Source organism: Aquarana catesbeiana, linkage group LG11 (genome assembly GCF_042186555.1).
Source record: "Aquarana catesbeiana isolate 2022-GZ linkage group LG11, ASM4218655v1, whole genome shotgun sequence".
Classification (NCBI taxonomy): Eukaryota; Metazoa; Chordata; class Amphibia; order Anura; family Ranidae; genus Aquarana; species Aquarana catesbeiana.
The window spans coordinates 174,700,884-174,726,839 of NC_133334.1; the positions used below are offsets into that span (position 1 = coordinate 174,700,884).

A 25,956-nucleotide genomic window follows, 5' to 3' on the forward strand; every position below is an offset into this window, starting at 1 on the left:
TGGCTCAGAAGAACCTGGTTCACAGACATAAGACATTCACTGGTCTCTTCCAAGCAAGCCAAATCTGCTTTCTCAAGGCTCCCAACTCATGGAAATCTTATTTTGTCTAGTGTAAGCACAGTGAATTCACCTGGTCTCCATCATAGTTACAAGTAAGGGTTTTCCCTTGTATTCATTAACCAAGTTGTAGACTGTCCTGTTGCAAATCCTTGTGGTGAAAGGGCAGGTGTAAGCACTTGAGTACCTTTATAAGGGCTCTAAATGATAGTGGCATTAAAGGATGCAACCAGTTAACACCGAGTCATTCACACGAGACTAAGCTCTGAGTGGTTGAATGTTAGTGCCAAGTTTGAATAGTTTGCACTATGAAGTGCATACATTCCAAACATGGCCCTGTTTATACCAGCAACAGTCCAAAATACAGGGTGTCCTTGTCTTACTGGTCCACGTCACTGGGCATTCTATAATGTCCTTGGTTTGCCCACCACTGTGGGCATACTCAGAAAGGGGTCTCAAGGGACTTTATAGCACCCTACAGCTGACTAAACTCTTTGCAACAAATGCCAAGGTGAGCGCCCATGCTGGATCGAATGCCCGAAGCTTCATTAGAGGCCATTCCTGTAGAGTCCAGATACGGCTGCTAAAGTATTACCTTGGTTGCAGGGATCCGGATGTACTGTACTCAAATATTGTATGGATTTTACAAGTAAATCCCTTCCATATTTTTTTTTGTATGGGAACTCGCAAGCAGTGGGGTTTTCTCAAGTTTGAATGCGAAAGTGGAAATACGCCATAAGTAGAATGGCCAAAGGTGTGTGTATATATATATATATATATATATATATATATATATATATATATATATATATATATATATATATATATATATCTATCACACTGGGGCTGCCCGTGCGTTTGCGGTAAAGCGCTGCTCGTTTTAAATAGAATAGGCCGCCCCAAAGATGCTGCTTGCAGGACTTTTTCTAACGTCCTGCAAGTGCACCGCCTGGGTGTGAAAGCACCCATTGCAGAGAAAAGGAGGCAGTTTTCAGGCACTTTACAGGTACTATTTCTAGCGCTAAAACGCCTGAAAACTGCCTCAGTGTGAAAGGGTTCTTAAACATGCAATGTACAGAAAAGTAGCTGTTGAGGTGCCAGAAGTATAGCATTATTTGTCCCTTTTATTTCAGGTACTTGTATAGCCCTGACAATTTAAGCAGCGATTTACATATATATAGTGCATTCACATCAGTTCCTGTCCTCAAGAAGTTTACAATCTAAGGTTCCTAATTCACATAAATACTAGGGCCAATTTGAAGTCTGAGGAAACCCATACAGACACATGAAGTACTCCAGGCAGCTAGTGTTGTTGGTATTCAAACCAACCACTCTAGTGCTGCCAGGCAGAGGTGCTAACCACTAAGCCCCTGGGTTGCCAAGCACCTGCCCTAGTTTAACAGCCCATTTATTAACCAGCATGTTTTTGCATTGTTTGGTAAATCTGGCATACCTGGAGGAAACCCACGCAAGCACAGGCCATTCCCCTAATTGTTGACAGAAGTGCTAACTACTAAGCCACTGTGATGCCCATGATGGCACAGTAGGTTGAACTTACCCAAGACTGCAGCAGCCAGAATCTGGAGAAGCTGTGCATGGAAATCGGTCAGCTTCTAGCTTTCATTTTCAAAGCTTAAAGCGGAGCTCCACCTTAAACAAAAATATTAAAAGCCAGCAGCTACAAATACTGCAGCTGCTGACTTTTAATAAATGGACACTTACCTGTCCCAGGGTCCAGCGATGTCGGAAGCCGACCGATCGCTCGTCTCTCGGCTACCCCCACCGCCATCCTCGGTCAGGGAATCAGGAAGTGAAGCGTTGCGGCTTCACTGCCCGGTACCCTACTGCGCATGCGCGAGTCGCGCTGCGCATCTACACTGGTCCCTGTTGTGGAAACTGTGTTTTTCCCAGAACACAACGGGGGGGGGGGGGGGGGGGGGGCGTGTATTTGCGGCTAGCTGCAGCTAGCTATTCCCCGAAGTGGGTGCAGATACCTGTATTATACAGGTATCTGCACCCCCCTCCCCCCTGAAAGGTGCCAATTGAGGCATCGGAGGGGGGGAGGAATCCGATGAGCGGAAGTTCCACTTTAGGGTGGAACTCCGCTTTAACTAAACAAGATTAAGCTAGAAGCGGATTAGTTACTTTGCAGAGCTGCTCCAGCTTTAGTAAATTTCTCCATGTGTAGTTTTGGCTCCGAATTCCAAAGCACATGTCAGCCCTGTCTACTTCATTTCTGATGCCTTCTCATCAATATGACCCTTTTTGCGCAGGAAGTTATCAGCTCACCATATTTCTGGCAAAATCAACAGGTATTCTTTGCACTCATTAAAACAGATGACTTTCCATGGTACATTTAGCAGACCAAAATGGAGCAAAAAAGTAATTTGGGTCATCATTAGGGTTTGCATTTTAACTTTTAACAAGGAAAGACCACCTATTATGAATCCAAATATAATCTGTTCTTCTATGTGAGCCATCTGTAAAAATGCTAAATGCTTCCACCCATGTAAATTGTACATTTGTTTTACCTTTCTGTATTCCTTCTTAGTCAATTTTTAACCATGTTTGGGAAGTAGAAAATTTCCACTAAGTGATGTATGCTGCAGAATTGGTTGACGTTGGGTCACCTTTCTGTTCTGAGCACGTTTGTCAGAAAGGAAGTATAAACTATTTTAGAACTGACGTTCTTTACTCTTGAAGCTAGCCATGCATGTTATCTCATTTAAAAAAAAAATCCCTAAGGCTCATATACTGCTTTGTGAACCATCAAGAATTTTCTGAGTTTCTGTAGAAATGTGAACTGATCTTCATCTTAATAGTGCTTTTACTCATACTGCATTATACATTGGTTGCGTTGATCCTTTTTTTACTGCAGGTAATGATTTCTAAACGTTTAATTGTGGAGGGTTTTTTCATTTGCAATGTTCCAGTGCAGCCTTAACTGAAAAGCGCCTTAACTATATTTTTCCAGAAAGGCAAGGGCATGTAGCAATATGATGGCTTTGCTTTCTTGACTGTTTTAATGCAAATGTATATAAAAGTTCTATATCCCCCACCCTCCCCCACTCCGTTTTCATCTGTTGATCTGGCCAGTAATAAAAGTCCAATATTAGTGAGACAACTTTTGAGGCATGGACATAGGCACAATGGACAGCAGCATTGTCTGGGTGAAGGGTAGTTTTACATGTATTAGCAGATTTAGAAGCACTAGCAAATTGAAGCCAAACTCCAGCTAACACTTAAGGTCGGTTCACACATGGGCAACACGACTTTAGCGCGACTTTGTACCGCGACTTCAACGCGGCTTCAGGGCGACTTCAGCGCGACTTCGGCAAATTACGAGGCGACTTGAAGTCGCCTCCATGACAGGCGACTTCGCCTGTGGCCAATCACCTCTCTGGGAGGGAGGGGGGAGGGAGGGGTTTTCTCTGCAAAGTCGCTTGAGAGATCCGACTTGCAGGCGACTTACATTGAGTTGAATGGGTACAAGTCGCCTACAAGTCGAATAGAAGTAGTACAGGAACCTTTTCTGAAGTCGGAGCGACTTCAGTAGTGTCAATTAAGACGCTCCCATTGCCTACCATGATAATCTAAATGCAAAGCGACTTGGGGCGACTTGAGGGCGTACAAGTCGGATCCCAAGTCGCCCCAGTGTGAACCGACCCTAAGGGCTAATTTTTGCTTTGTTAAAGCTCTCTGAACACCAGTCAAAGCCCCTGTCACTAAATAAAATGGTTAGCCTACAGTCGCTTTTGCTTATTGATTCAATGAGGCATCAGTGGGGCTTCAAGTAAGCTTTGCCATAGACTTCTATGGAGGCTTTGAAGCACCACTAAAGCTACATGGGGTTTAATTTTTGAAGCAAAGCTAAAGCAGGTGTTAACAGGACTGTAAGCTAAACATTTTTAGTGACCGCATTCAGAGAGCTTTAACAAAGCCTGTCCGAAGCCTTGTTTTGAAGCAAGTGTAAACTAGCAGTTCTTGTGTGTTAAAGCCAAAGCAAGTGTAAATGAGCCCTTAATCAGTTACAGCAAAAAAAATGTTTTTTCCTTTTTAAGGTAAAGGTTTTGCATGGCTAAAAGCTGATCATTTTAATCACCCCTGCCTGTGTTAAGTGGTCTGTCCCATCTATCTAAACTGATATATTCTGCTGGAGAGCTTGGGAAAAGCAACACCCTTATTGGCCAGGTCACCAGATGAAAATAAACGAACGAGCCTAAAAAAGAAAATTAATGCAGCCATCACATCCAAAAATTGGCATGTGCATCTGCAACGTTTACTTTTGCGTTTAGTACCAACAGGGCTATAACTGCTATTTTACAGTATCTCACAAAAGGGAGTACACCCCTCACATTTTTGTAAATATTTTATTATATCTTCATGTGACAACTGAAGAAATGACACTTTGCTACAATGTAAAGTAGTGTGTGCTTGTATAACAGTAAAGCTGCAACTAATGATTATTTTCATAATCGATTAGTTGGCCGATTTTATTATTTAGATTAATCGAATAATAACTGTAAAGAGTGTGGCGTATAATTTAGTTAATATGTAAAGTTTAAAAAAGGCAATTTACTCCTAAATATCTATATGCAGTGGTAAATAGAAATAACCAACTATATGGATGGGGAGCAAAATCTATAATCCACTCTGAGAATTAGACAGAAGAGATATACTGTATATAGTATTAGAGGTTGAATCTGGTAAATATCAGACTCGGAGGTCAAATTTTTTATTTAACTGCTTCCCGACCGTCTCACGCATATATACTGTGGCAGAAGGACACGTACGTTGCCCTTCAAGTGGTGGCTTTCGTGCACGCCCACCAGGAGCTCCGTGAGCGGGTCCCGCGGACTCTGCGGGGATACCTGCGATTGTCGAACGGTGAGGAAAAACGGGGAAATGCTAATGTAAACAAGCATGATACTGATCACAGCTCCCTGTAATTGGGAGCAGTGATCAGTGTCGTGTCACAAATAGCCCATCCCCCCCATAGTTAGAATTACTCCCTAGGACACACTTAACCCCTACAGTGCCACCTAGTGGTTAACCCCTTCACTGCCAGTCACATTTGCACAGTAATCAATGCATTTTTAATAGCACTGATCGCTGTATAAATGTGAATGGTCCCAAAATAGCCCCAAAAGTTTCTGTTCTGTCTGCCATAATGTCGCAGTCATGATAAAAATCACTGATCGCCACCATTACTAGTAAAAAAAATTATTAATAAAAATGTCATAAAACTATCCCCTATTACTTTTGCGCAAACCAATCAGACGCTTATTGCAATTTTTTTTTCCCCCAAAAATATGTAGCATACTTATCGCCCTAAACTGAGGGGAAGAAAGTTTTTTTTAATCTTTTTGGGGGATATTCTAGCAAAAAGTAAAAAAAGCTTTTTTTTTTTTTTTTTTTTTTGTCAAAATTGTCGCTCTTGTTTATAGCGCAAAAGATAAAAACAGCAAAGGTGATCAAATACCACCAAAAGAAAGCTCTATTTGTGGGAAAAAGACGTCAATTTTGTTTGGGAGCCACGTCGCATGACCGTGCAATTGTCAGTTAAAACGACAGTGCCGAATCGCAAAAAGTGCTCTGGTCTTTGGCCAGCCAAATGGGGCTTAAGTGGTTGGTTAAAGAAAAAAATTAAAGACTTTTGCAGAATTTCAGATAGAACTGTAATATATTATGCAAAACAGACTCCCTTGTCATAAGCAGGTGGATTGATAATAGCTACCTGCTCCTGCTGTCACTTTTGCTGGCTATACAAAAACAATGTCTTCCTTTAAAAAAAAAAAAATTAAAAAAAAGTTTTCATTTTTAAGAACGTTCGTTCGATTTTTCTAATCCCTTGGGGTCAAATCGACATTCGGTTTGAACCACAGTGAAGGGAAAATTCGAAAAAGCAGAATAGAAAACTAGAAAAGGTTTTCATTCAGAAATTACATTCATTTTTTAACTGCATGTTAAAAGCAAGTGAAATTTTCAAACATTCTTTCATTCAGCGAATGTACAAATATTCTCGTCTGAAAATTGATACGTGTATAGCCAGCATATGGCTCGGTTCACACCTATGCAGTTTTGCTTTTGATCTGTTTCTGCAGTGATTTTTGCTGTGTGTTTTTGCACACGTGATTTTGCTGCGATTTGGGTTTTGCATTCTTTTTTTTTTTTTTTTTTTGGACAATTTGATGTTGGGTGGATCAAAAAACGCAAATCGCGGCAAAAAGGCACTACATGCTTTTCTGCAGCTTCTCCATTGAAGTCTATTGAACCAAACAAGCAAAAGAAAAGCACTGTTTTGCGTTGAAAAAAAGTCCTCGACCCTTTCCAAATGTGCAGCAACCAAATAGGGCTGCAACTAACGATTATTTTCATAATTGAATAGTTGGCCGATTATTGTTTCGATTAATCGGTTGATAAGCTTTAAAAAAAAAGTGTTGTGCATAATTTAGTTAATTTGTAAAGTTTAAAAAAAAAGGCAATGTATTCTTAAATATCTCTTTGCAGTGGTAAATATAAATAACTATATGGTTAGGGAGCAACATATCTAATCCACTCTGAGAATAACAGACAGAAGAGATATACTGTATATACTATTAGAGGAGAGATATACTGTATATGCTATTAGAGGATATATACTATTAAAAAAGGGGTGAATCTGGTAAATATCATCAGACTCGGAGATCAATTTTTTTTTTTTTTTTTAAACAATGTCTTCCTTCAAAAAAAAAAAAAATGGCATTTTAAGAACGCTTGTTCGATTTTCTAATCGTTGGGTCAAATTGACGTTCATTTTCAACCACAGTGACAATTTGGAAATGTTAGAAAACTTCTTGGTCAAAGGAATTTTCAGACGGTGTATGTGGTTTTCATTCATTTTAAAAACAATGTTAAAAACAAGTAAAAATTTCAAACATTCTTTCATTCAGCGAATGAACAAAGATTTTTCGTCTGAATATTCTTGTCGGAAAATTGATCCCTGTGGCCAGCATAAGGCTCGCTACACACCTATGCAGTTTGCTTTTGATAGGTTTCTGTAGTGCTTTTTGCTGTGCATTTTGATTTTTGCTCACGTGATTTTGCTGCAATTTGCATTTTTTTGCAATTTATGGCCAATTTGTTGTTGGGCAGATTAAACACAAATTGCTACAAAAACGCATTACATGCTTTTCTGCAGCTTTTCCATTGAAGTGTATTGAACCAAAAAAAGCACAGTTTTGCATTAAAAAAAGTCCCTGACCCTTTCCAAATACGCAGCGGCTGAAAAAAAGCATAGATGTGAATGTGTCCCATAGGAAACCATGCAAATGAACTGCAGTCCGTTTCTGCAAAAAGCACCAAAAAACACATAGATGTGAACCAGGTCTAAGACGTTTAGTAACATAATGGGGTTAAAAAAACCCCTAAAATTAGCCCTTTATAGTACAAAAAAAGCAAATCTCTATTGTAAGGGGTTCATTTTTTTTACTGTAGAACGGTGATAGTAACATTTACAGTAGCGATTATTTGCTCTTTTTTGTACTCTAAAAGGCTCAATTTAATTTTTTTTAACCCCATTATGTTACTGGCCGATTAATCGATTATGAAAATAGCAATAGATTATTTTCATAATCGATTAGTTGATTAATCGATTAGTTGTTTCAGCCCTACAACCAAAAAGCATAGATGTGAACGTTTCCCACGTATGTATAATAAATACACCCAGAAGTAGGATATATGGGCAACTAGGAGTCAGACATGAAGCTATATGAAGAGTGAAAGGGAATGAAATCTTTTATAAAAAGTTGAGACTTTTTTTTTTTTTTCTTATGGATATCATTTTAAATATAATGCACAGTACTGGTAAGTTTACTTTAACCGCTTCAGCCATGGAAGATTTTACCCCCTTCCTGACAAGGGCACTTTTTGCGATTCAGCTCTGCGTCGCTTTAACTGACAATTGCGCGGCTGTTCGATGTTGCACCCAAACAAAATTGACGTCCTTTTTTTTTTTCCCTCACAAATAGAGCTTTCTTTTGGTGGTATTTGATCACTTCTGCGTTTTTTTTTTTTTTTTTATTTTTTGCGCTATAAACAAATTTTGAAACCGCCAGATTTTTTACTTTTTGCTATAATAAATATTCCCCAAAAATATATAAACTATTTTTTCCCTCAGTTTAGGCCGATATGTATTCTGCAATTTTCTTTTTTTTTTTTTTTTTTTTTTTTTTTAGTATTGATTGGTTTGCGCAAAAGTGATGGCGTCTACCAAATAGGGGATAGTTTTATGCCATTCTTATTGTTAATTTTTTACTAGTAATGGTGGCGATCTGCGATTTTTATCGGGACTGCGACATGGTGGCCACGTCGGACGATTTTAACACATTTTTGGGACCATTGGCATTTATTCAGCAATCAGTGCTATGAAAATGCATTGATTACTGTAAAAATGTCACTGGCAGTGAAAGGGTTAACACTAGGGAGCGATCAAGGGGTTAATTGTGTTCCCTATTGTATGTTCTAACTGAAGGGGGGTGGGACTGTGTAGGGGAGATGACAGATCGCTTTTCATACTCTATATGAACAGACAATCTGTTCTCCCCTCAGAGAACCAGGAACTGTGTGTTTACACACACAGATCCCGGTTCTCTGTGTGCCCCGAGCTATCGCAGGAGCCCAGTTGTGATCACTACCGCCGGGCACTCGCATCGGCTTCGTGGGCCAGCAGGGGGTGCACGCACCCCTAGTGGCCGAATCTGGAAGCGACGTATCATGACGGCGATCTGCGCAGCCAAGCCATGTTGCCGCAGGCGGCTGGTCGGCAAGCGGTTAAATGTAACTCCTAATCACTTTATATTACCTCCAGTCTATCAGCCTCCACCTTCTCTGGGTTCAGATGCCGATCTTCCCTGCACAGAGTCTTTAAAGTGATTTTTTTTTTTTTTTTTATGAACATGCTCTACTTGCTCTGTAATGGTTTTGCTCAGAGCAGCCCTGATCCTCCTCTTCTGGCTCCTACTGCCTTCAGAGTGCCCCCATAGCAAGCTGCAAAGTATAGTATAGCGTTCCTCTACTACTTCGGACTGACTTTGATGCGACTTGAGGTCCATAGACCTCAAGTTTACACAGGCATTCGCTGAAATCGCGTCAAAATCATACAGCTTTGAAAGGAGGCCTAAGGATGGAAAGGGATCTTGTGATCCTAGTAGATCACACTCAGCAATAGCATGTAGTGATGAGCTGCAGCAGACTAGAATGCAGTAAACACTTGCTGGCCGGCTCACGCAGATATATATACGTCAGAATGGCTCTCCTGTGCAAACTGACGTACCTGTACATCGGCCCGTAGTAGCAGGATAGCGGGTGCGCACCCGGGGAGCATGCCCGCGGGTCCCATGGACTCTGTCTGCTAGAGCTGCACAATTAATCGTTAAAAAAAAAAATCATGATCTCGATTCAACCCCCCTGACGATCTCTATTGCAGAGTTTGCTGATTCTTTCATATAACAAGTGGAGAGACTTATCTGCTCACTCATCTGTCAAGCCAAGAAAACATTGGCTTTTAACATGAAACATTGTAACTAACTCTTCCTCCTTAGATCAAAGGGATACATTTCTGTGTGAAAAAAAAAATTCAGGCAGTCTGCCAAGTTTTTAAACAACATGTAAATGCAGGAAGTTTAACCACTTAAAGTCTAAATCTTTTTCTGACACTTAAAGTGATGTTCCGGCCGAAATTATACTTTTTAAATAAAAAATACCCCTATAATACACAAGTTTAATGTATTCTAGTAAAGTTTGTCTGTAAACTAAGGTCTGTTTTGTTAGTTTATAGCAGTAGTTTGTTATTTTATAAACTTACAGCAGCCCGTGGGCATCTGAAGTCAGACTGTATTTCTTCCTGGATCTCATCCTTGCAGATCTCGCACATGCTCAGTGCAGCACAAGCAGTGTAATAGGTTTTAGGTCAGGTTTCCATAGCAACGGCAGTGTCAGAGGAAGTTGCCGCCCCTTCCCAGAAGGCATTGCAAACAGGAAATGATGTGATGGGCCACGGCCAGGGAGGAGGAAATGAAAAATGAATACAGCAGATATACAGTAGGTACTGAGAAATTAAAAAAAAAAAATATCTAATTCGTTTACAGTGCACAGTTTAGTGAGGGATGCTGAAGAGTTGAGGTGGAACTCCACTTTAAGTTCAATATTTTTTTGCTAGAAAATTACTTGGAACCCCCAAACATTATATATATTTTAGCAGAGACCCTAGGGAATAAAATGCCAATTGCTGCAATATTTTATGTCACACTGTATTTGCCCAGCGGTCTTTCAAACACAATTTTTTTGGAAAAAATACACTTCAATTAATAAAAAAAGAAACAGTAAAGTTAGCCCAATTTTTTTTTCGTTTGAATGTGAAAGATGTTACACCGCGAGAATCGTGAGAGAATCGTGATCTACCTTCTAAGCAAAAAAAAAATCAGGATTCTCATTTTAGCCAGAATCGTGAAGCTCTACTGTCCTCTGGCGGCCTGCGATCGCAGAGAGGCAGAACGTGGAACAACGCATTTCCCCATTCTGCCTAGTGACATGACCGGGATCTACTGGGAGCAGTGATCTGTCATGTTCCAGTAAGCCCATCCCCCCTACAGTTAGAACACGCTGATGGAACACGCTTCACCCCTTGATCGCCCCCTAGTGTTAACACCTTCCCTGCCAGTGTCATTTTTACATTGATCAGTGGATTTTTATAGCACTGATCAATGTAATGTCACTGGTCCCCAAAAAGTGTAATTTGGGGTCAGAGTTGCCCGTCGCAATGTTGCAGCCCCACTAAAAATCGCAGATCGCCACTATTACCAGTAAAAACAATAAAAAAAAGTCCCTAAATCAATCCCGTACTTTGTAGACGCGATAACTTTTGTGCAAACCAATCAATATGCGCCTATTGCGATATTTTTGGTTTTAAAATCAAAGTAGAAGAATATATATCAGCCTAAACTGATGAATGAATTTGTTTTTTTTATATATATTTTTTGGGAATATGTATTATAGCAGAAAGTAAAAAAATTTTTTTTTTCAAAATTGTTGCTTTTTATAGCGCAAAAAATAAAAACCGCAGAGGTGATCCAAGACCACCAAAAGAAAGCTCTATTTGTGGGGAAAAAAAGACTTCAATTTTGTTTGGGTTCAGCATTGCACGACCGCGCAATTGTCACTTAAAGCAATGCTGTGCCGTATTGCAAAAAATGCTCTGGTCATTAAGGGGCTAAAACCTTCCGGGGCTGAGGGGGTTAAAGGGATTCAGGAATACAAAGCACAATCCACAGATATCCTCGAGTTGCCAGAAAAGAGCCTTTACTGTGCCAGTGCCACAAAACAGAGTCCGGTGAGGCATATCGAGATGTTGGACATATTGTAACCGGTCTTTTTTGTGACATTGGCACAGTAAAGGCTTCTTTCTGGCAACTAGACCATGCAGATCATTTGTGTTATCGTATTGTGCTTCCTTTACCGCATGCTGACCAGCCGTCGCAGTTGTACTGCGACAGCATGGCTCGGCTGCGCGAATCATCGTCATGTTACATCGGTAACAGACGGCCACTAGGGGGCGCACGCTCCCTGTTCGCCCACGGAGCCGGGCTCCCGCGAACGCTCGGGCACACGGAGAACCGAGATCTGTTTGTGTAAACAGTTTCCGGTTCTCTGAAGGGAGAACAGATCGTCTGTACATACAGAGTATGAACAGCGATCTTTCACTGCCCCCTAGTGGTTAACCCCTTCACTGCCAGTGACATTTATACAGTAATCAATGCAATTTTATAGCACTGATCGCTGTAAAAATGCAGATGGTCCCAAAAATGTGCCAGAATTGTCTGACGTGTCCGCTATAATGTCGCAGTCACGATTTAAAAATTGCAGATCGCCGCCATTACTAGTAAAAAAAATAATCAAAATGCTATAAATCTATCCCCTTTTTTGTGGACGCTATAACTTTTGCTCAAACCAATGAATATACGCTTATTGCGATATTTTTTGGTAAAAAAATGTAGAATACATTTCGGCCTAAACTGAGGGAAAAAAAGTTTTGTTTTTATATATTTTTAGGGGATGATATTATAGCAAAATGTAAAAAATATTGCGTTTTTTTTTTTTTTTTTCAAGATTGACGCTTTTTTTTTTTTTTTTTTTTGCGCAAAAAATAAAAACCGCAGAGGCGATCAAATACCACCAAAAGAAAGCTCTATTTGTGGGGAAAAAAGGATGTCAATTTTGTTTGGGAGCCACGTTGCACGACCGTGCAATTGTCAGTTAAAATGACGCAGTGCCGAATCGCAAAAAGTGCTCTAGTCTTTGGCCAGCCAAATGGTCCAGGGCTGAAGTGGTTTTAAAAACCACACTCCCTCCAAGCAGCCTATATATCTCCTGAAGTTACCTGTGGGATTTTCTGTGTATCCTGAACAATTCCTATGGCTGTTGTGGCTGCAGTCTTGGCCTATCTGGCCTTGGCTTGGTATCAACAGACCCCTGAATTTTCTACTTCAGTGAATGAACAGTGCTTACCTGCAAACGTAAAGTGGTTGTAAATGCAAATATAAAGAAATTTACTTTTAGCCATAAATGCATTTTAATGTAAACCTACATACAGCTCTCTTAAAACTGCTGTTCTGTGGGCGTAGCTTAGGACCGGAAAATAATGGTAGGTGGAGATGTGATGTAACACAATCCCCCAGTTATTCACACCCTCCAGCTTTGGCTCAAAAACGAGCACAGCTATTTGATATCTGTATGCCTGTGGACATGTCTCCTGGGTACATTCAGGGGAATACACGGGCCAATGACTATATCAGCTCAGCTTTTACAGCACATGATCTGTGCTAATCAGGAGAAGGCTGATAGGAAGGGGCTAATAGTAAAATATCCTAGGAATCTTGCAGCCTAGTGTGACAGTGTGGACCTAAAAAGGAGCCAAACTACTGTGGTAATAAATGGCTTAATATGATCACTATGCTTCAAGACAGTCTTTTGGCACGATGAGTCATATCTTCAATATTCATGCCAAAATTTCCCGATTTTCTGCTAGGGTATGCAAATTTTTGAGCACAACTGTACATCAAGTCAGGATTTGCAGCTTTGCACCATGAAAGAATCTGTATATAATCTGTATACGGCAATTGAGCAAGTGTGTTTTTTTTTTTTTTTTCTTTTCTTGTCTTTTACTTAGTTTTAACACCAGTTAATTGTAAATGGCAATTTTCATTCACTTAGCTAAAATTAAGAAAGTAGTTAACTATTGGATAATTCTATTTACTAGTAGTAGTGTCTGCTGCGTCAAACAGTATGTTAAACCTGATCTACTTTTTCTTGGCTCTCCATTAGTAACAACACAGCCATCTATTTTGATTTAATTTTTAAATACAGCTTTTGGTTACTTGTCAGTGGTGCAATGAAACTGTCTTTGTGAATTAGGATTTTTTTTTTTATTTATTTTTTTTTTTTTAGGTGTCAAACTAGAATGTGTGATTTTGCACACAATCAAAGTGTTTATGTACTTGTCACTGGCCCTATTGTAGCAATAAGGGTTTACATTTGGTCCTAAATGTGACATACCATTTATCACTGTAATTTTCAGCAGTAGCTTGCTTTCCCAGTCACCTACAACTGAAATTCTTAACCAATAACTGCTTTCTTTTCAATTAAACTTCTTTCAAATGTCTTCAGCAGCCTTTCCATTTGACTTCAGTATGTGTCAAAGGCACAGCTTATGGGGAATCTCTTAAGTCCACATGGTTATTCAAGCAACTTTAACTTTACCCTGTTCTCTACTGAATTTGTGGTGTTTTGCCTGAATAGCAGGTATTTGCAAAGTTAACCCTTTTTTCATTTTTAACGGTTAACAATCTTTGTACTTCATGAAACAGGATTTAACTATTGTGGCCCACTTAATAAGGTTTGTGAGCAAAATTGTATAATGCTAATGATTTTTTCCTTGAAACAGCCCTCTAATTTGAATATCTGGCAGATTTAATTACATTTTACAAAATTAACCTGCTGACTTTTCTCTCTAGTAGCTAAAGTTTTCTTTTGTTTTGCGTTAGCTCATATATTTGTCCCAGTACATTGCTCTTTTAATATACACTAGATGGGCCCATCACAGAATACGATTTGACTGAATATATTTGACCATTTCATTTTACTGCTTTTTGTTCTGCAACCTGAGGATAGAATAAAAAATAAAATAAAAAACTATAGCATAACTGATATAGTAGGAAAGTCCATGCTGCCTCTAAAATTAGTGTGATCAATTTAGTAAGTTACTTAAAGACTGGCATTACTAAAGACTTGTATGTTTCAGGTCACTCGTAAACCTTCATGCTGTGCTATAGGCCATACTGCTACTGAGAAAATGCTGCAAACATTGTCAAGTATTTCTGCCGAACTCTAAGAACCCACAACAGGTGTTGTACTTACACTGAGAAAAAAAGGGTAACCCACCCAGAAGATACTGGTGGAGGGTGATTAAGTAGCCACAGTATGGAAATACCTGCAGCAAAATGTTACAATGGGTATATACAGGCTGGAAACGAGACCGTTCCAGCCACTATCTTGCATGTTTTCATTTTGACATCTTGCATTCTCCCTCCATACAGATCGCCATCTCCTGAACCCATTTATAATAGTGAGGGGAAGCGTCTTAACACGCGTGAGTTCAGGACACGAAAGAAATTGGAAGAGGAGCGTCACAACCTAATCACAGAAATGGTGGGGTTAAATCCAGACTTTAAACCACCTGCAGACTACAAGTGAGTAGAAGTTTAAGGGGAATCATTTTGTTTTGTAGTGTTTAAAATTTTGTTGGTGTAAATGATTCAAAATCACCGACACTATACCATTTTCAGTCTAGTTGCATAGCTAAGGTAGCCAAGTTCGAAAGTAGGCTGAACATTGATACCAATCTCCCAACTTCAACTGCAGCTCTGGTTCAAAGAAATTTAAAAATAACTCACTGGTAGCAGTTAATTTTGCTGAATGGGAAGGAAAAATCCCTTCCAGTCTTGGTTGTAAGACCCCTCACTGGGGCAGTTTTGAGGTGCTTTAGCGCTGGAAGTGGCCTCTGCTAAGCGCCTGAAAACCGCCTCCCATTCATTCCAGTGTGACTTTTTACACTCGGGCGGTGCGCTTGCGCAACGTTTCAAAAAGTCCTGCAAGCAGCATCTTTGGGGCGGTTTGGGAGCGCTGTATCCCAAAACGCCCCTGCCCATTGGAATGAATGGGCAGCACTTTCAAAGCACCTGAGAAGCGATTTGAAAGAGCAGCAAAACAGTTTTTAACCCTTTTTTGGGCGGATAAAATCGCCCCGCTAGCGGCACGAAAACAAGCGGCGATTTGGCTTTAATGGCCGCCGCGTTCAGTGTGAAGGTACTCTAAAAATGTTTTTTTTAAACCTTAAACTGATTCTAAAGACAGAATGTTTTTTATTCTAATGCATTCTATGCACTTAGATGAAAAACCTGTGTGCAGCAGCCCCTAATACTTACCTGAGCCCGATCTTCCTCCAGAAATGTGCACAAGTGCCTCGGCCCAAATCACTCCTGAGCATTACTTGCGACTAAGTTTCTCCATACAAGAGGCATCTTGAAGCTGCTATTACCAACACAGGATTTTGTACCAAGTAGTAAATACATTTTCAGTTGGCATTTAATACTTTTTTCCCTGTCATTTCATTTATTTACACATAACTTCATTTCTGAACTTATTTGTTTTGGTTTCTTTATATGTATGGATTGCATGGGTTGTTACCGATGTGGTGAATATTTAATGACAATAGCACTGTTATATTTACCTAGAAAAATTGTGTTCCATACTTATTTTACTTGCTGCATGTTGCTGCATTAATATAGGGAAAATTGCTACAAACAAAACTTCATATCAAAATGAAATCTGGCAAAGGTGAGTACAGGCTGTCCTTGAGTTATGAACGTCCGACTAAGGACCCTTCCAAACGGGGAGGAGCCGCGTCCGCCAGCTCAGCGGGAGATCGCTCTGTTGATCTCCACTGAGCCGGTGGATGACAGCTCCGTCTCTGCTAACTGACCTGTCAGTGGCTCGTTGATGCTTATGGGGAGATCGGACGAAAACGGACAGCATGTCTGTTTTCATCAGATCTCATTCGATTCGTCAGATGGATGGCTGAACATATTTCCATACGTCTCCTTTTAGTGGATCGGATGGCAGGCGGGTGTCAGCGGACACCTCTCCGCTGACACCCGCCTGCCCATAGGAGTTAATGGATGGCCCGCTCGGATCCTCCTGAAAAACGGACAGGCGGATTCAAGCGGGCTTATCATGTGAAAGGGGCCTTACAAAGGACTCCTACTTACAAACGGAGGGAGACAACAGGAAGTGAGGAGATCTACCCCCTTAGAAAGGGCAATTCACTCCTGTAAGAGTTGTGGGAAAAAGGTGTCTCCACTAAAGCTTTATCACCAGTTTCCACAACAACCCAAAGTTTTCAAAATCCAATTGTCATTGGGACAGAAAGTGACGTAAAATCTTCTGAACGGGGTACAGACAGCAAAACAAATGTTACTGGGGGGTTAACCCTTCTCTATGCTATCCAAAAAACGTAAATGATTTTTTTTGTCTGAAGCTACACTTAAAAAATTTACCTGTTCCGACTTAAACCAATTCAACTTAAGAACAAACCTACAGAGACCCTTTCTTGTTTGTAACCTGTAAACCGCCTGTATATCAAATAGTCCAAATCCAATGTGTCTCAAGGAAAACACCACTGATAATGTGAGGTCGTGCTACTCCATAATTGTAGTCACCATGTGAGCAAGCACCATTGTAAAAAATGCACTGTAAAAAATGACTGAAATAACCCCACTACAATATGATTCACCCATTGTAAACCCAGCGGGAACACATTCAGTTCACACCCATTGGTTTCAATATGTCAGGCTGGCTTACTCTCCAAGATTAGTAGAGACAGTGGTGGGTGTTTGTGTGTATATATGTATGTATATGTGTGTGTGTGTATGTGTGTGTGTATATATATATATATATATATATATATATATATATATATATATATATATATATATATATATATATATATATACATATTTAAAAAATTTGAATATTTTCAAATAGTTTCAGTAATTCAATTCAAAAAGTGAAACTTAAATTTTATATAGATGCGTTACACACACTGTTATATTTCAAGAGTTTTTCTTTTAATTTTGATGATTATCACATACAGCTAGTGAAACCCCAAAATCAGTAGCTCAAAAAATTTGAATATTGCATAAGACCAATAAAATGTTTTTTTTTTTTTTTTTTTTTTTTTTTTTAACATTGTCTTGCTGAAAAGTGTGTCAATGTACAGTATAGTATGCACTCAATACTTGGTCGGGGCTTTTTTTGCATGAATTACTGCATCAATATGGTATGGAGGCGGTCAGCCTGTGGCACTGCTGAGATGTTATGGAAGCCCAGGTTTCTTTGATAGTGGCATTCAGGTCATCTGCATTGTTAGGTCTGGTGTCACATCTTCCTCTTGACAATACCCCACAGGTTCTCTATGGGGTTTAGGTCAGGCGAGTTTGCTGGCCAATCAAGCACAGTGATACCATGGTCATTAAACCAGGTATTGGTAATTTTGGCAGTGTGGGCAGGTGCCAAGCCCTGCTGGAAAATTAAATCAGCATATCTATAAAGCTGGTCGGCAGAGGGAAGCATGAAGTGCTCCAGAATTTTCGGGTAGAGGGCTGCGCTGACTTTGAATTTGATAAAACACAGTGGACCAACACCAGCAGATGACATGACTCCTGAAATCATTTTAGGGCTGTAGTGCAGTTGTCTCCCCCCCATATGTCCCACTATCTGCACTGGCACTGATATGATGGCAGCTGCAGATATTGACATAACCTTTTTATAAAACAGAAGGGGAAAAAAATTAGGGGGGGGTAAACGTATGTTGAATATGGTGGGAAGCTACATTGCTGGCACGTTTGCAAAAAAGTTCAGGTTCACAACTGTACAATACAGACAGCAGATGTACCCACACCAAAGCTGAAAATTGATCAGGTGTGAATGGGACCTAAAATTTTTATATAATCTCTTAATGTGTAACAATTCAGAATTTTACTTAAAGCGATATTAAAGCCTTGTGTTTTTTTTTTTTTTTTTTTTTAAATAACAAACGTGTACTTACCTGCTCTGTGCATTGGTTTTGCGCAGAGCAGCCCGGATCCTCTTCTCGGCGTTGCTCGTGGGTCCTCACTCCTGGGTGCCCCCACAGCAAGTAGCTTGCTGTGAGGGCACCCAAGCAGGCACACTCCCAACCCGCAGCTGTCCATTCTCACACACCACCCTCTGTCTCCTGATTGGCTCACTGGCTGTGATTGACAGCAGTGAGCCAATGGCTCCCGCTGCCGCCAAAAGCCAATCTCTGGAGAGGCAAGGCTTTCGTGGACATCGCTGGACCAAGAGGATGCTGTACACCTGCACTCACATTAGCTGCTGTCCACACCCTTCACCGAAGATAAAAATATTTAATACACCTGCCAGTTGTTACCCTCATCTTTTTTTGAAGACAAATTTATACTTTTTCATTTTGCCACTCAGGTTTAACTTTTGTTATATTTGTAATAAGTGGTGGTTGCGAGTATTTGGTCCCATTTTGTCTTTTACAGTAAGGAGAGTGCAATTTTTGTGAAGATGTCCTCCTTTAAAATTTTTTGTTCTTGTCATATCAACATGCTTTACATTCCTGTAACCTGCAGCAAAAGTGATTATGCTTTGATCGTGGTGACCCAGATTGTCCCATTATTTTTTCACAACCGGCTCTGTTTTAAATAGATCCAAAAAAGCATAGTTTGGGCTCCAGCCATTTGATCCATGTAAATGTCTCTAAGTTCAAGAAATGACAGTCTTTGACTGTATGGTTTTGTCCACTTAATATGACTAATTACAGTATCACAATATTGTAATAGCTTAGAACTTACATCGACAATTTGCTTCATTAGTTGGCGCCAGGGGCATTGCTAGGTCTACAAAAGATCTGGGGCTAGAGCCCATAGCAGCGAAGTAGAGAGTCATATGCTTGGGCTGGCATAACGTATATAATATACTGTGTGTGTGTGTATACATACACACACACATATATACGTGTATGCCCGCCCAAGCAAATGACTCTTTACTTTGCTGCTATGGGCTCTAGCCCCAGATCTTTTGTAGACCTAGCAATGCCCCTGGCGCCAACTAATAATGAAGCAAATTTTAAGTTAATTGTCGATGTAAGTTCTAGGCCTACTGGCATTAGGGATGGAGAAGATTCAGCCCAGTTTCTAAGCCATTACAATATTATGTGATACTGTAATTAGTCATATTAATATATATATATATATATATTCAAATGTGGTTAAGGAAAGCTGCACCCGGTCCACAATTAGTGCAAAACAATCAGGTCTTCCCACTGACCATACATATAAGCAAAAAAGTCCAAAGGATTGCTGCACTTAAAAACTTTGTTTTATTCGTTAAGTTGCATCTCAGAAAGTGTTCAAAAAGATTTCCGTTTCGGGCTCACATGCTCACGCCCTTCCTCTGATCAGAACACATCTAACATTTTGATCAGACATTGCAATTTAACATTTTTCCAAAAGAAATCACATATGGAATCAATCTATGGTTAATTGCTCATTAGTACAATTGTATTCCTTCGTTCCTTAATCATTTCACATCACTGATAAACGAATGGTTAACCATGTAGAGACTCATCTTACTATTCACTCAGGAACCATCACTTTGTCATTCTGTAGAAAAAATATATATACATATATAAAAAACATCATCCAAATATTCAAAAGGATACCATAAAATACCTTTATAGATAATGTATTATAAATCATACAAATAGATAAAGATCCAAATCTGTATTTAAACCTTTTGGAGTAATATTAGGAAAATGTATCGAATGAGCCTCACGTTTTCTTAAAATTAGTTCACGATCACCTCCTCTCCTGTTGTTTTTATTGATACCTTCCAGCGCCATGAATTTTAACTGGGAAGTTGTATGCCCCTTCTCTATAAAGTGTCTAGCTAGTGGTAACTGTATTTATCTCTAATTGCATATCTATGTCTGGCTAAACGATCTTTAACCTATTGAGTTGTTTCTCCAATATATAATCTACATGGACATTTTATGGCATAAATCACATATGATTGGCAGGTATAGTGGCCCTTAATTGGAATACCAAAGCCTTTATGTGGGTGTGATATACTTTTCCCTTTATCATAGAATTACATTGGATACACGATAGACATGGAAAAGGTCCCAGGTTTTTTGGTCCCAGAAAAGTTATCCTGGAAATAAGAGGAGAAAATGTGTTGGATCTTACCAATCGATACCTCAAAGTTCTCCCCTTTCTTTATGATGGTAATGGTAAATTCTAGGGCTGCAACTAACGATTATTTTCATAATCGATTAGTTGGCCAATTATTGTTTCGATTAATAACTTTAAAAAAAGTGTGGTGTATAATTTAATATGTAAAGTTTAAAAAAAGTCAATTTATTCTTCAAAATCTATATGCAGTGGTAAATATAAATCAACTATATGATTAGGGAGCAAAAGCTCTAATCCACTCTGAGAATAACAGACAGAAGAGATATACTGTATATACTATTAGAGGTTTACTCTGGTAAACATCAGACTCAGAGATCACATTTTTTTATTTAGACCCCATTCACACTGGGGCACATGTAATGTGCCCTGCTCCCACGTAATGTGCCCTGCTCCCACGTAATGTGCCCTGCCTCCATGTAAAAGTTTACTTTAAATGTAATAGTTATGCCTTCTATTACCTCCAGTCTATCAGCCTCCACCTTCTCTGGGTTCAGATGCTTATCTTCCCTGCACAGTCTTTAAAGTCATTTTTTTTTAAAAACAAACATGGTATACTTACCTGCTCTGTGTAATGGTTTTTCACAGAACATCCCCGATTCTTCTCTTCTGGGGTTCCTCACCGATGCCTCTGGCTCCTCCTGCCTTTAGAGTGCCCCAATAGCAAGCTGCAAATTATAGTATAGTGTGCCCCTATAGCAAGGTAAAAAAACTTCTGCTTTTAGACCCACTCACTTCCTGCCCAGGACTACATGTTCCATGAGGCATTGCTCCTCACACATTCACTTTCACAAGTTCTCATGCACTTCCTGACATGAATGGATGGTGTACTGAGCTGTATGTGTGCTGCACTGTATTTCCTGATATGTAAACAAATATTGCATTCTGTATGCAGGCCAAATAATCGGCTGGCCGATTAATCGATTATGAAAATAGTTGACAACTATTTTCATAATCGATTAGTTGTCGATTAATCGATTAGTTGTTTCAGCCCTAGTTAATTCCAAAATTTTTCTATAGTGGGTTAACTTTCTCTCAATAAATTCCAATGTTTCTTAATTATATTAAACACAGTATGTGAAAACGGATAAAATTGTGTAACAAAAGGTATCCTTTTTAGTGTGTTTTTTTTTTTTTTTATTTGGATTCGTTTTATTTAGATTTAAACGTTCCTTTTTTATGGATGCTTCAGGATAATTTCTGTTGATCAGTTTAGTTTCCATTTCTTTTAATCTCTGTTCACGACGTTGCGGTTCACTAACTATTCTCTGAACCCGCATTATTAGTTGGCTTTTAAGAATAGAATTGAACTGTCAAAATGTAACAATTGGTTGCGAATTTAACATAAAGATCGCTATCAATTTTCATCTGGTTGATTTTCAACATGGTGTCCAGGAAGGAAATTTCTGCCCCACTGTACTCCATATTAAATTTCAAACCAGGAATATGATTCAGATATTGATCAAACAGTAGGGTTCCAATGTCGTCTCCCCACACTGCAAACACATCATCCACAAATCTATACCATCCCTTGCAATTTTCCACAAAGATTTTATTATATGTAAAGGACATTTCAATCCATATTCATAAATGTGTTTGCATATGGGGTTGCAACATTGGAACCCATCAATGCACCTTTTGAGCTGTAAATAATGGGTTTCCTTGAAGAGAAAATAATTCTCCTCGAGGACAATTTTTAGTAGGTCCAACAAAGTCAATTGCCGACTATTGTAGCAATCTGTCTCAAAAGTCATTTACAGGCTTCAATACCCTGTTCATGGGGGATAATAGTGTAATGACTGGATACGTCCCATGTGACAAGGATAGAATTGGATGACAACATCCTTTTCATTTTTTCAAAAAAATCTTTAGTATCCCTTATAAATGATTTGTTTATTTATACCTTTATCAAGGTATTGGGCTAATGGGGTTGTCACTGATTCCATCCCAGAAACAATGGGATGGAACCACTTGCCGACCACCGATGTAGGCCAAACTTTGGCGGCGGATATCGTTGTTATGGCAGCAGCTAGCTGCCGTAACTCCGGTATCCCTGTTTTCGTGCGGCGGCGGTCAGATAAAAGTGGCCTCTGCGGTGGATTCGCCGCAAGATCACTTTTATCGGTGGTGAGAGAGGGGCCCCCCCTCCCGCCGCTTGCTGGAGCCGTCGGTATTGGCGGAGGTGATCGCATCCTTCTCTGTGCTGTGCCTGGGGACGAGTGAGGCTAAGATGGCACCCACTCGTCTCCATGACAATGCTGGGTGGAAGCGACGTCAAAATGTCACTTCCGCCCATACGTCTTAAAGGCACATTTTTTTTAATGTAATTTTTTTGCATGTTAGTGTAAATGTGAGATCTGAGGTCTTTTTGTCCCCAGATCTCATATTTAAGAGGTCCTGTCATGCTTTTTTCTATTACATGGGATGTTTACATTCCTTGTAATAGGAATAAAAGTGACACAATTTTTTATTTTTTAAAACAGTGTAAAAATAAATATAATTAATTTTTTTTTTTTTTTTTAAACCCTGTCCCGACAACCTCGCGTGCAGAAGCGAAAGCATACGTGAGTAGCGCCCGCATATGAAAACGGTGGTCAAACCACACGTGAGGTATCGCCGCAATCGTTAGAGTGAGAGCAATAATTCTAGCCCTAGACCTCCTCTGTAACGCAAAACATGCAACCTGTAGAATTTTTTTAAACGTCGCCTATGGGGATTTTTGAGGGTAAAAGTTTGACGGCATTCCACGAGCGGGCGCAATTTTGAAGTGTGACATGTTGGATATCAATTTACTCGGCGTAACATTATCTTTCACAATATAAAAAAAATTGGCCTAACTTTACTGTTTTTTATTTTTTTTTAATTAAAAAAAAGTGAATTTTTTCCAAAAAAAGCGCGCTTGTAAGACTGCTGCGCAAATACGGTGTGAAAAAAAAGTATTGCAATTACTGCCTTTTTATTCTCTAAGGTGTTAGAAAAAAAATAATATATAATGTTTGGGGGTTCTAAGTAATTTTCTAGCAAAAAAACCTGTTTTAAACTTGTAAACACCTAAAATCCAAAACGAGGCTGGCCCTTAAGTGGTTAATAGGATCCTTATGTATCTTAGACAAGATATATATTACTGGGGTAATGGGATATTCACATGATAAAAATTTATAAGTTTCATCATCAATAATTTGTCTTAATGTCAGTGTTTTTTTTTAATCCTGGTTTGTACTTTAAATACCGGACAAAAGTCCAGTTGTTTGTATGTACTGACATCTGTTGTTTCAACACTTCCAAATTCATACTAAGTAGTGTCCATAATCACAATGGCTCCCCCTTGTCAGCCAGTTTGATAGTTATATCACGCCAAGCTGACAAGGTTGTTTAATGCTGTAATCTCTTCCCGACTTAAATTGTTCCGTTTGTGGTCAATATTATTCCTATCAATAAATGATTTCCTATCACTTATTTACAGCTCAAAGGCGCATCGATAGGTTCCAATGTCGCTCCCCCATACGCAAACGCATTTATGCATATGATTGCAATGTCCTTTATATATAATAATAAAATCTTTATGGAAAATTGCCAGGGATGGTATAGATTTGTGGACAATGTGTTTGCAGTGTGGGGAGGTGACATTGGAACCCTATTATTACTTGATCAATATCTGAATTATCTTATTCCTGGTTTGAAATTCAATATGGAGTATAGTGGGACAGAAATTTCCTTCGTGGACACCATGTTGAAAATCAACCAGATGAAAATTGTTAGCGATCTTTGTTAAACGTACTGATCGCAACCAATTGTTACATTTTGACAGTTTTCACCCTCAATCTGTTTTTAATTATATTCCTAAAAGCCAACTAATGTGGGTTCAGAGAATAGTTAGTGATCCGCAATGTCGTGAACAAAGATTAAAATGGAAACTAAACTAATCAACAGAAATTATCCTGAAGCATCAATAAAAAAGGAACGTTTAAATCTAAATAAAACAAATCCAAATACACTAAAAGGATAACTTTAGTTACACAATTTCATTCATTTTCACATACTGTGTTTAACATAATTAGGAAACATGGAAATTGATTGAGGGAACGTTATCCCACTATAGAAGAAATTTGAAATTTACCATTACCCTGATATAGAAAGGGGAGAACTTTGGATCTTACCATTCGATCCCTCAATCAATTTTCCCCTCAATCAATATTCCCAGGATAACTTTTCTGGGACCAAAAAACCTGGGATCATTTCCATGTCTATTGTGTATCCAATGTAGTTCTATGATGAAGGGAAAAAGTATATCACGCCCACATAAAGGCTTTGATATTCCTATCAAGGGCCACTATACCTGCCAATCGTCATATGTGATTTATGCCATAAAATGTCTATGTGGATTATTCTATATTGGAGAAACAACCCAAAAGTTTTAAGATCGTATAGCCAGACATAAATATTCAATTAGAGATAAATTAATACAATTACCACTAGCTAGACACTTTATAGAGAAGGTGCATACAACTTCCCAATTAAAATTCATGGTGCTGGAAGGTATCAATAAAAACAGGAGAAGGTTATTGTGAACTAATTTTAAGAAAACATGACACTCATTGGATACATTTTCTTAATACTATTACTCCAAAAGGTTTAAATACAGATTTGGATCTTTATCTATTTGTATGATTTATGATACATTATCTATAAAAATATTTTAAGGTATCCTTTTGAATATTTGGATTATGTTTTTTTTTTATATATGTATAAATATTTTTTCTACAGAATGACAAAGTGATGGTTCCTGAGTGAACACTGAGATGAGTCTCTACATGGTTAACCATTTGTATATCAGTGGTGTGAAATGCTCAATGAAGCAAGGAATGTAATTGTACTGATGAGCAATTAACCACAGATTGATTCCATATGTGATTTTTTTTTTTTCCCAAAAAAAAAAAAAATGTTAAATTGCAATGTCTGTGATCAAAATGTTAGATGTGTTCTGATCTGAGGAAGGGGGTGAGCATGTGAGCCTGAAACACAAATCTTTTTGAACACTTTCTGAGATGTAACTTTAGAAATCTTTGAATGAATAAACTAAGTTTTTAAGTGCAGCAATTCTTTGGACCTTTTTTGTGTGTATATGCATGTGTGTGTATATGTATGTGTGTGTATGTACAGTGGGGACGGAAAGTATTCAGACCCCCTTAAATTTTTCACTTTGTTATATTGCAGCCATTTGCTATATCATTTAAGTTCATTTTTTTCCTCAATGTACACACAGCACCCCATATTGACAGAAAAACACAGAATTGTTGACATTTTTGCAGATTTATTCAAAAAGAAAAACTGAAATATAACATGGTCCTAAGTATTCAGACCCTTTGCTCAGTATTTAGTAGAAGCACCCTTTTGATCTAATACAGCCATGAGTCTTTTTGGGGAAGATGCAACAAGTTTTTCACACCTGGATTTGGGGATCCTCTGCCACTCCTCCTTGCAGATCCTCTCCAGTTCTGTCAGGTTGGAT

At 39.0% G+C, this 25,956-nt stretch overlaps 1 protein-coding gene across 7 annotated transcripts in view; it reads left to right on the forward strand.

The window, feature by feature from the left end:
- SF1 (splicing factor 1) overlaps positions 1–25,956 on the forward strand; it is a 216,754-nt gene that overhangs the window by 98,862 nt on the left and 91,936 nt on the right. For all 7 annotated transcript variants that reach the window (XM_073605054.1, XM_073605055.1, XM_073605060.1 and 4 more), the window contains one exon: positions 14,688–14,840. In XM_073605054.1, the coding sequence (XP_073461155.1) occupies positions 14,688–14,840 (153 nt within the window). The remainder of the gene's footprint in view (positions 1–14,687; positions 14,841–25,956) is intronic.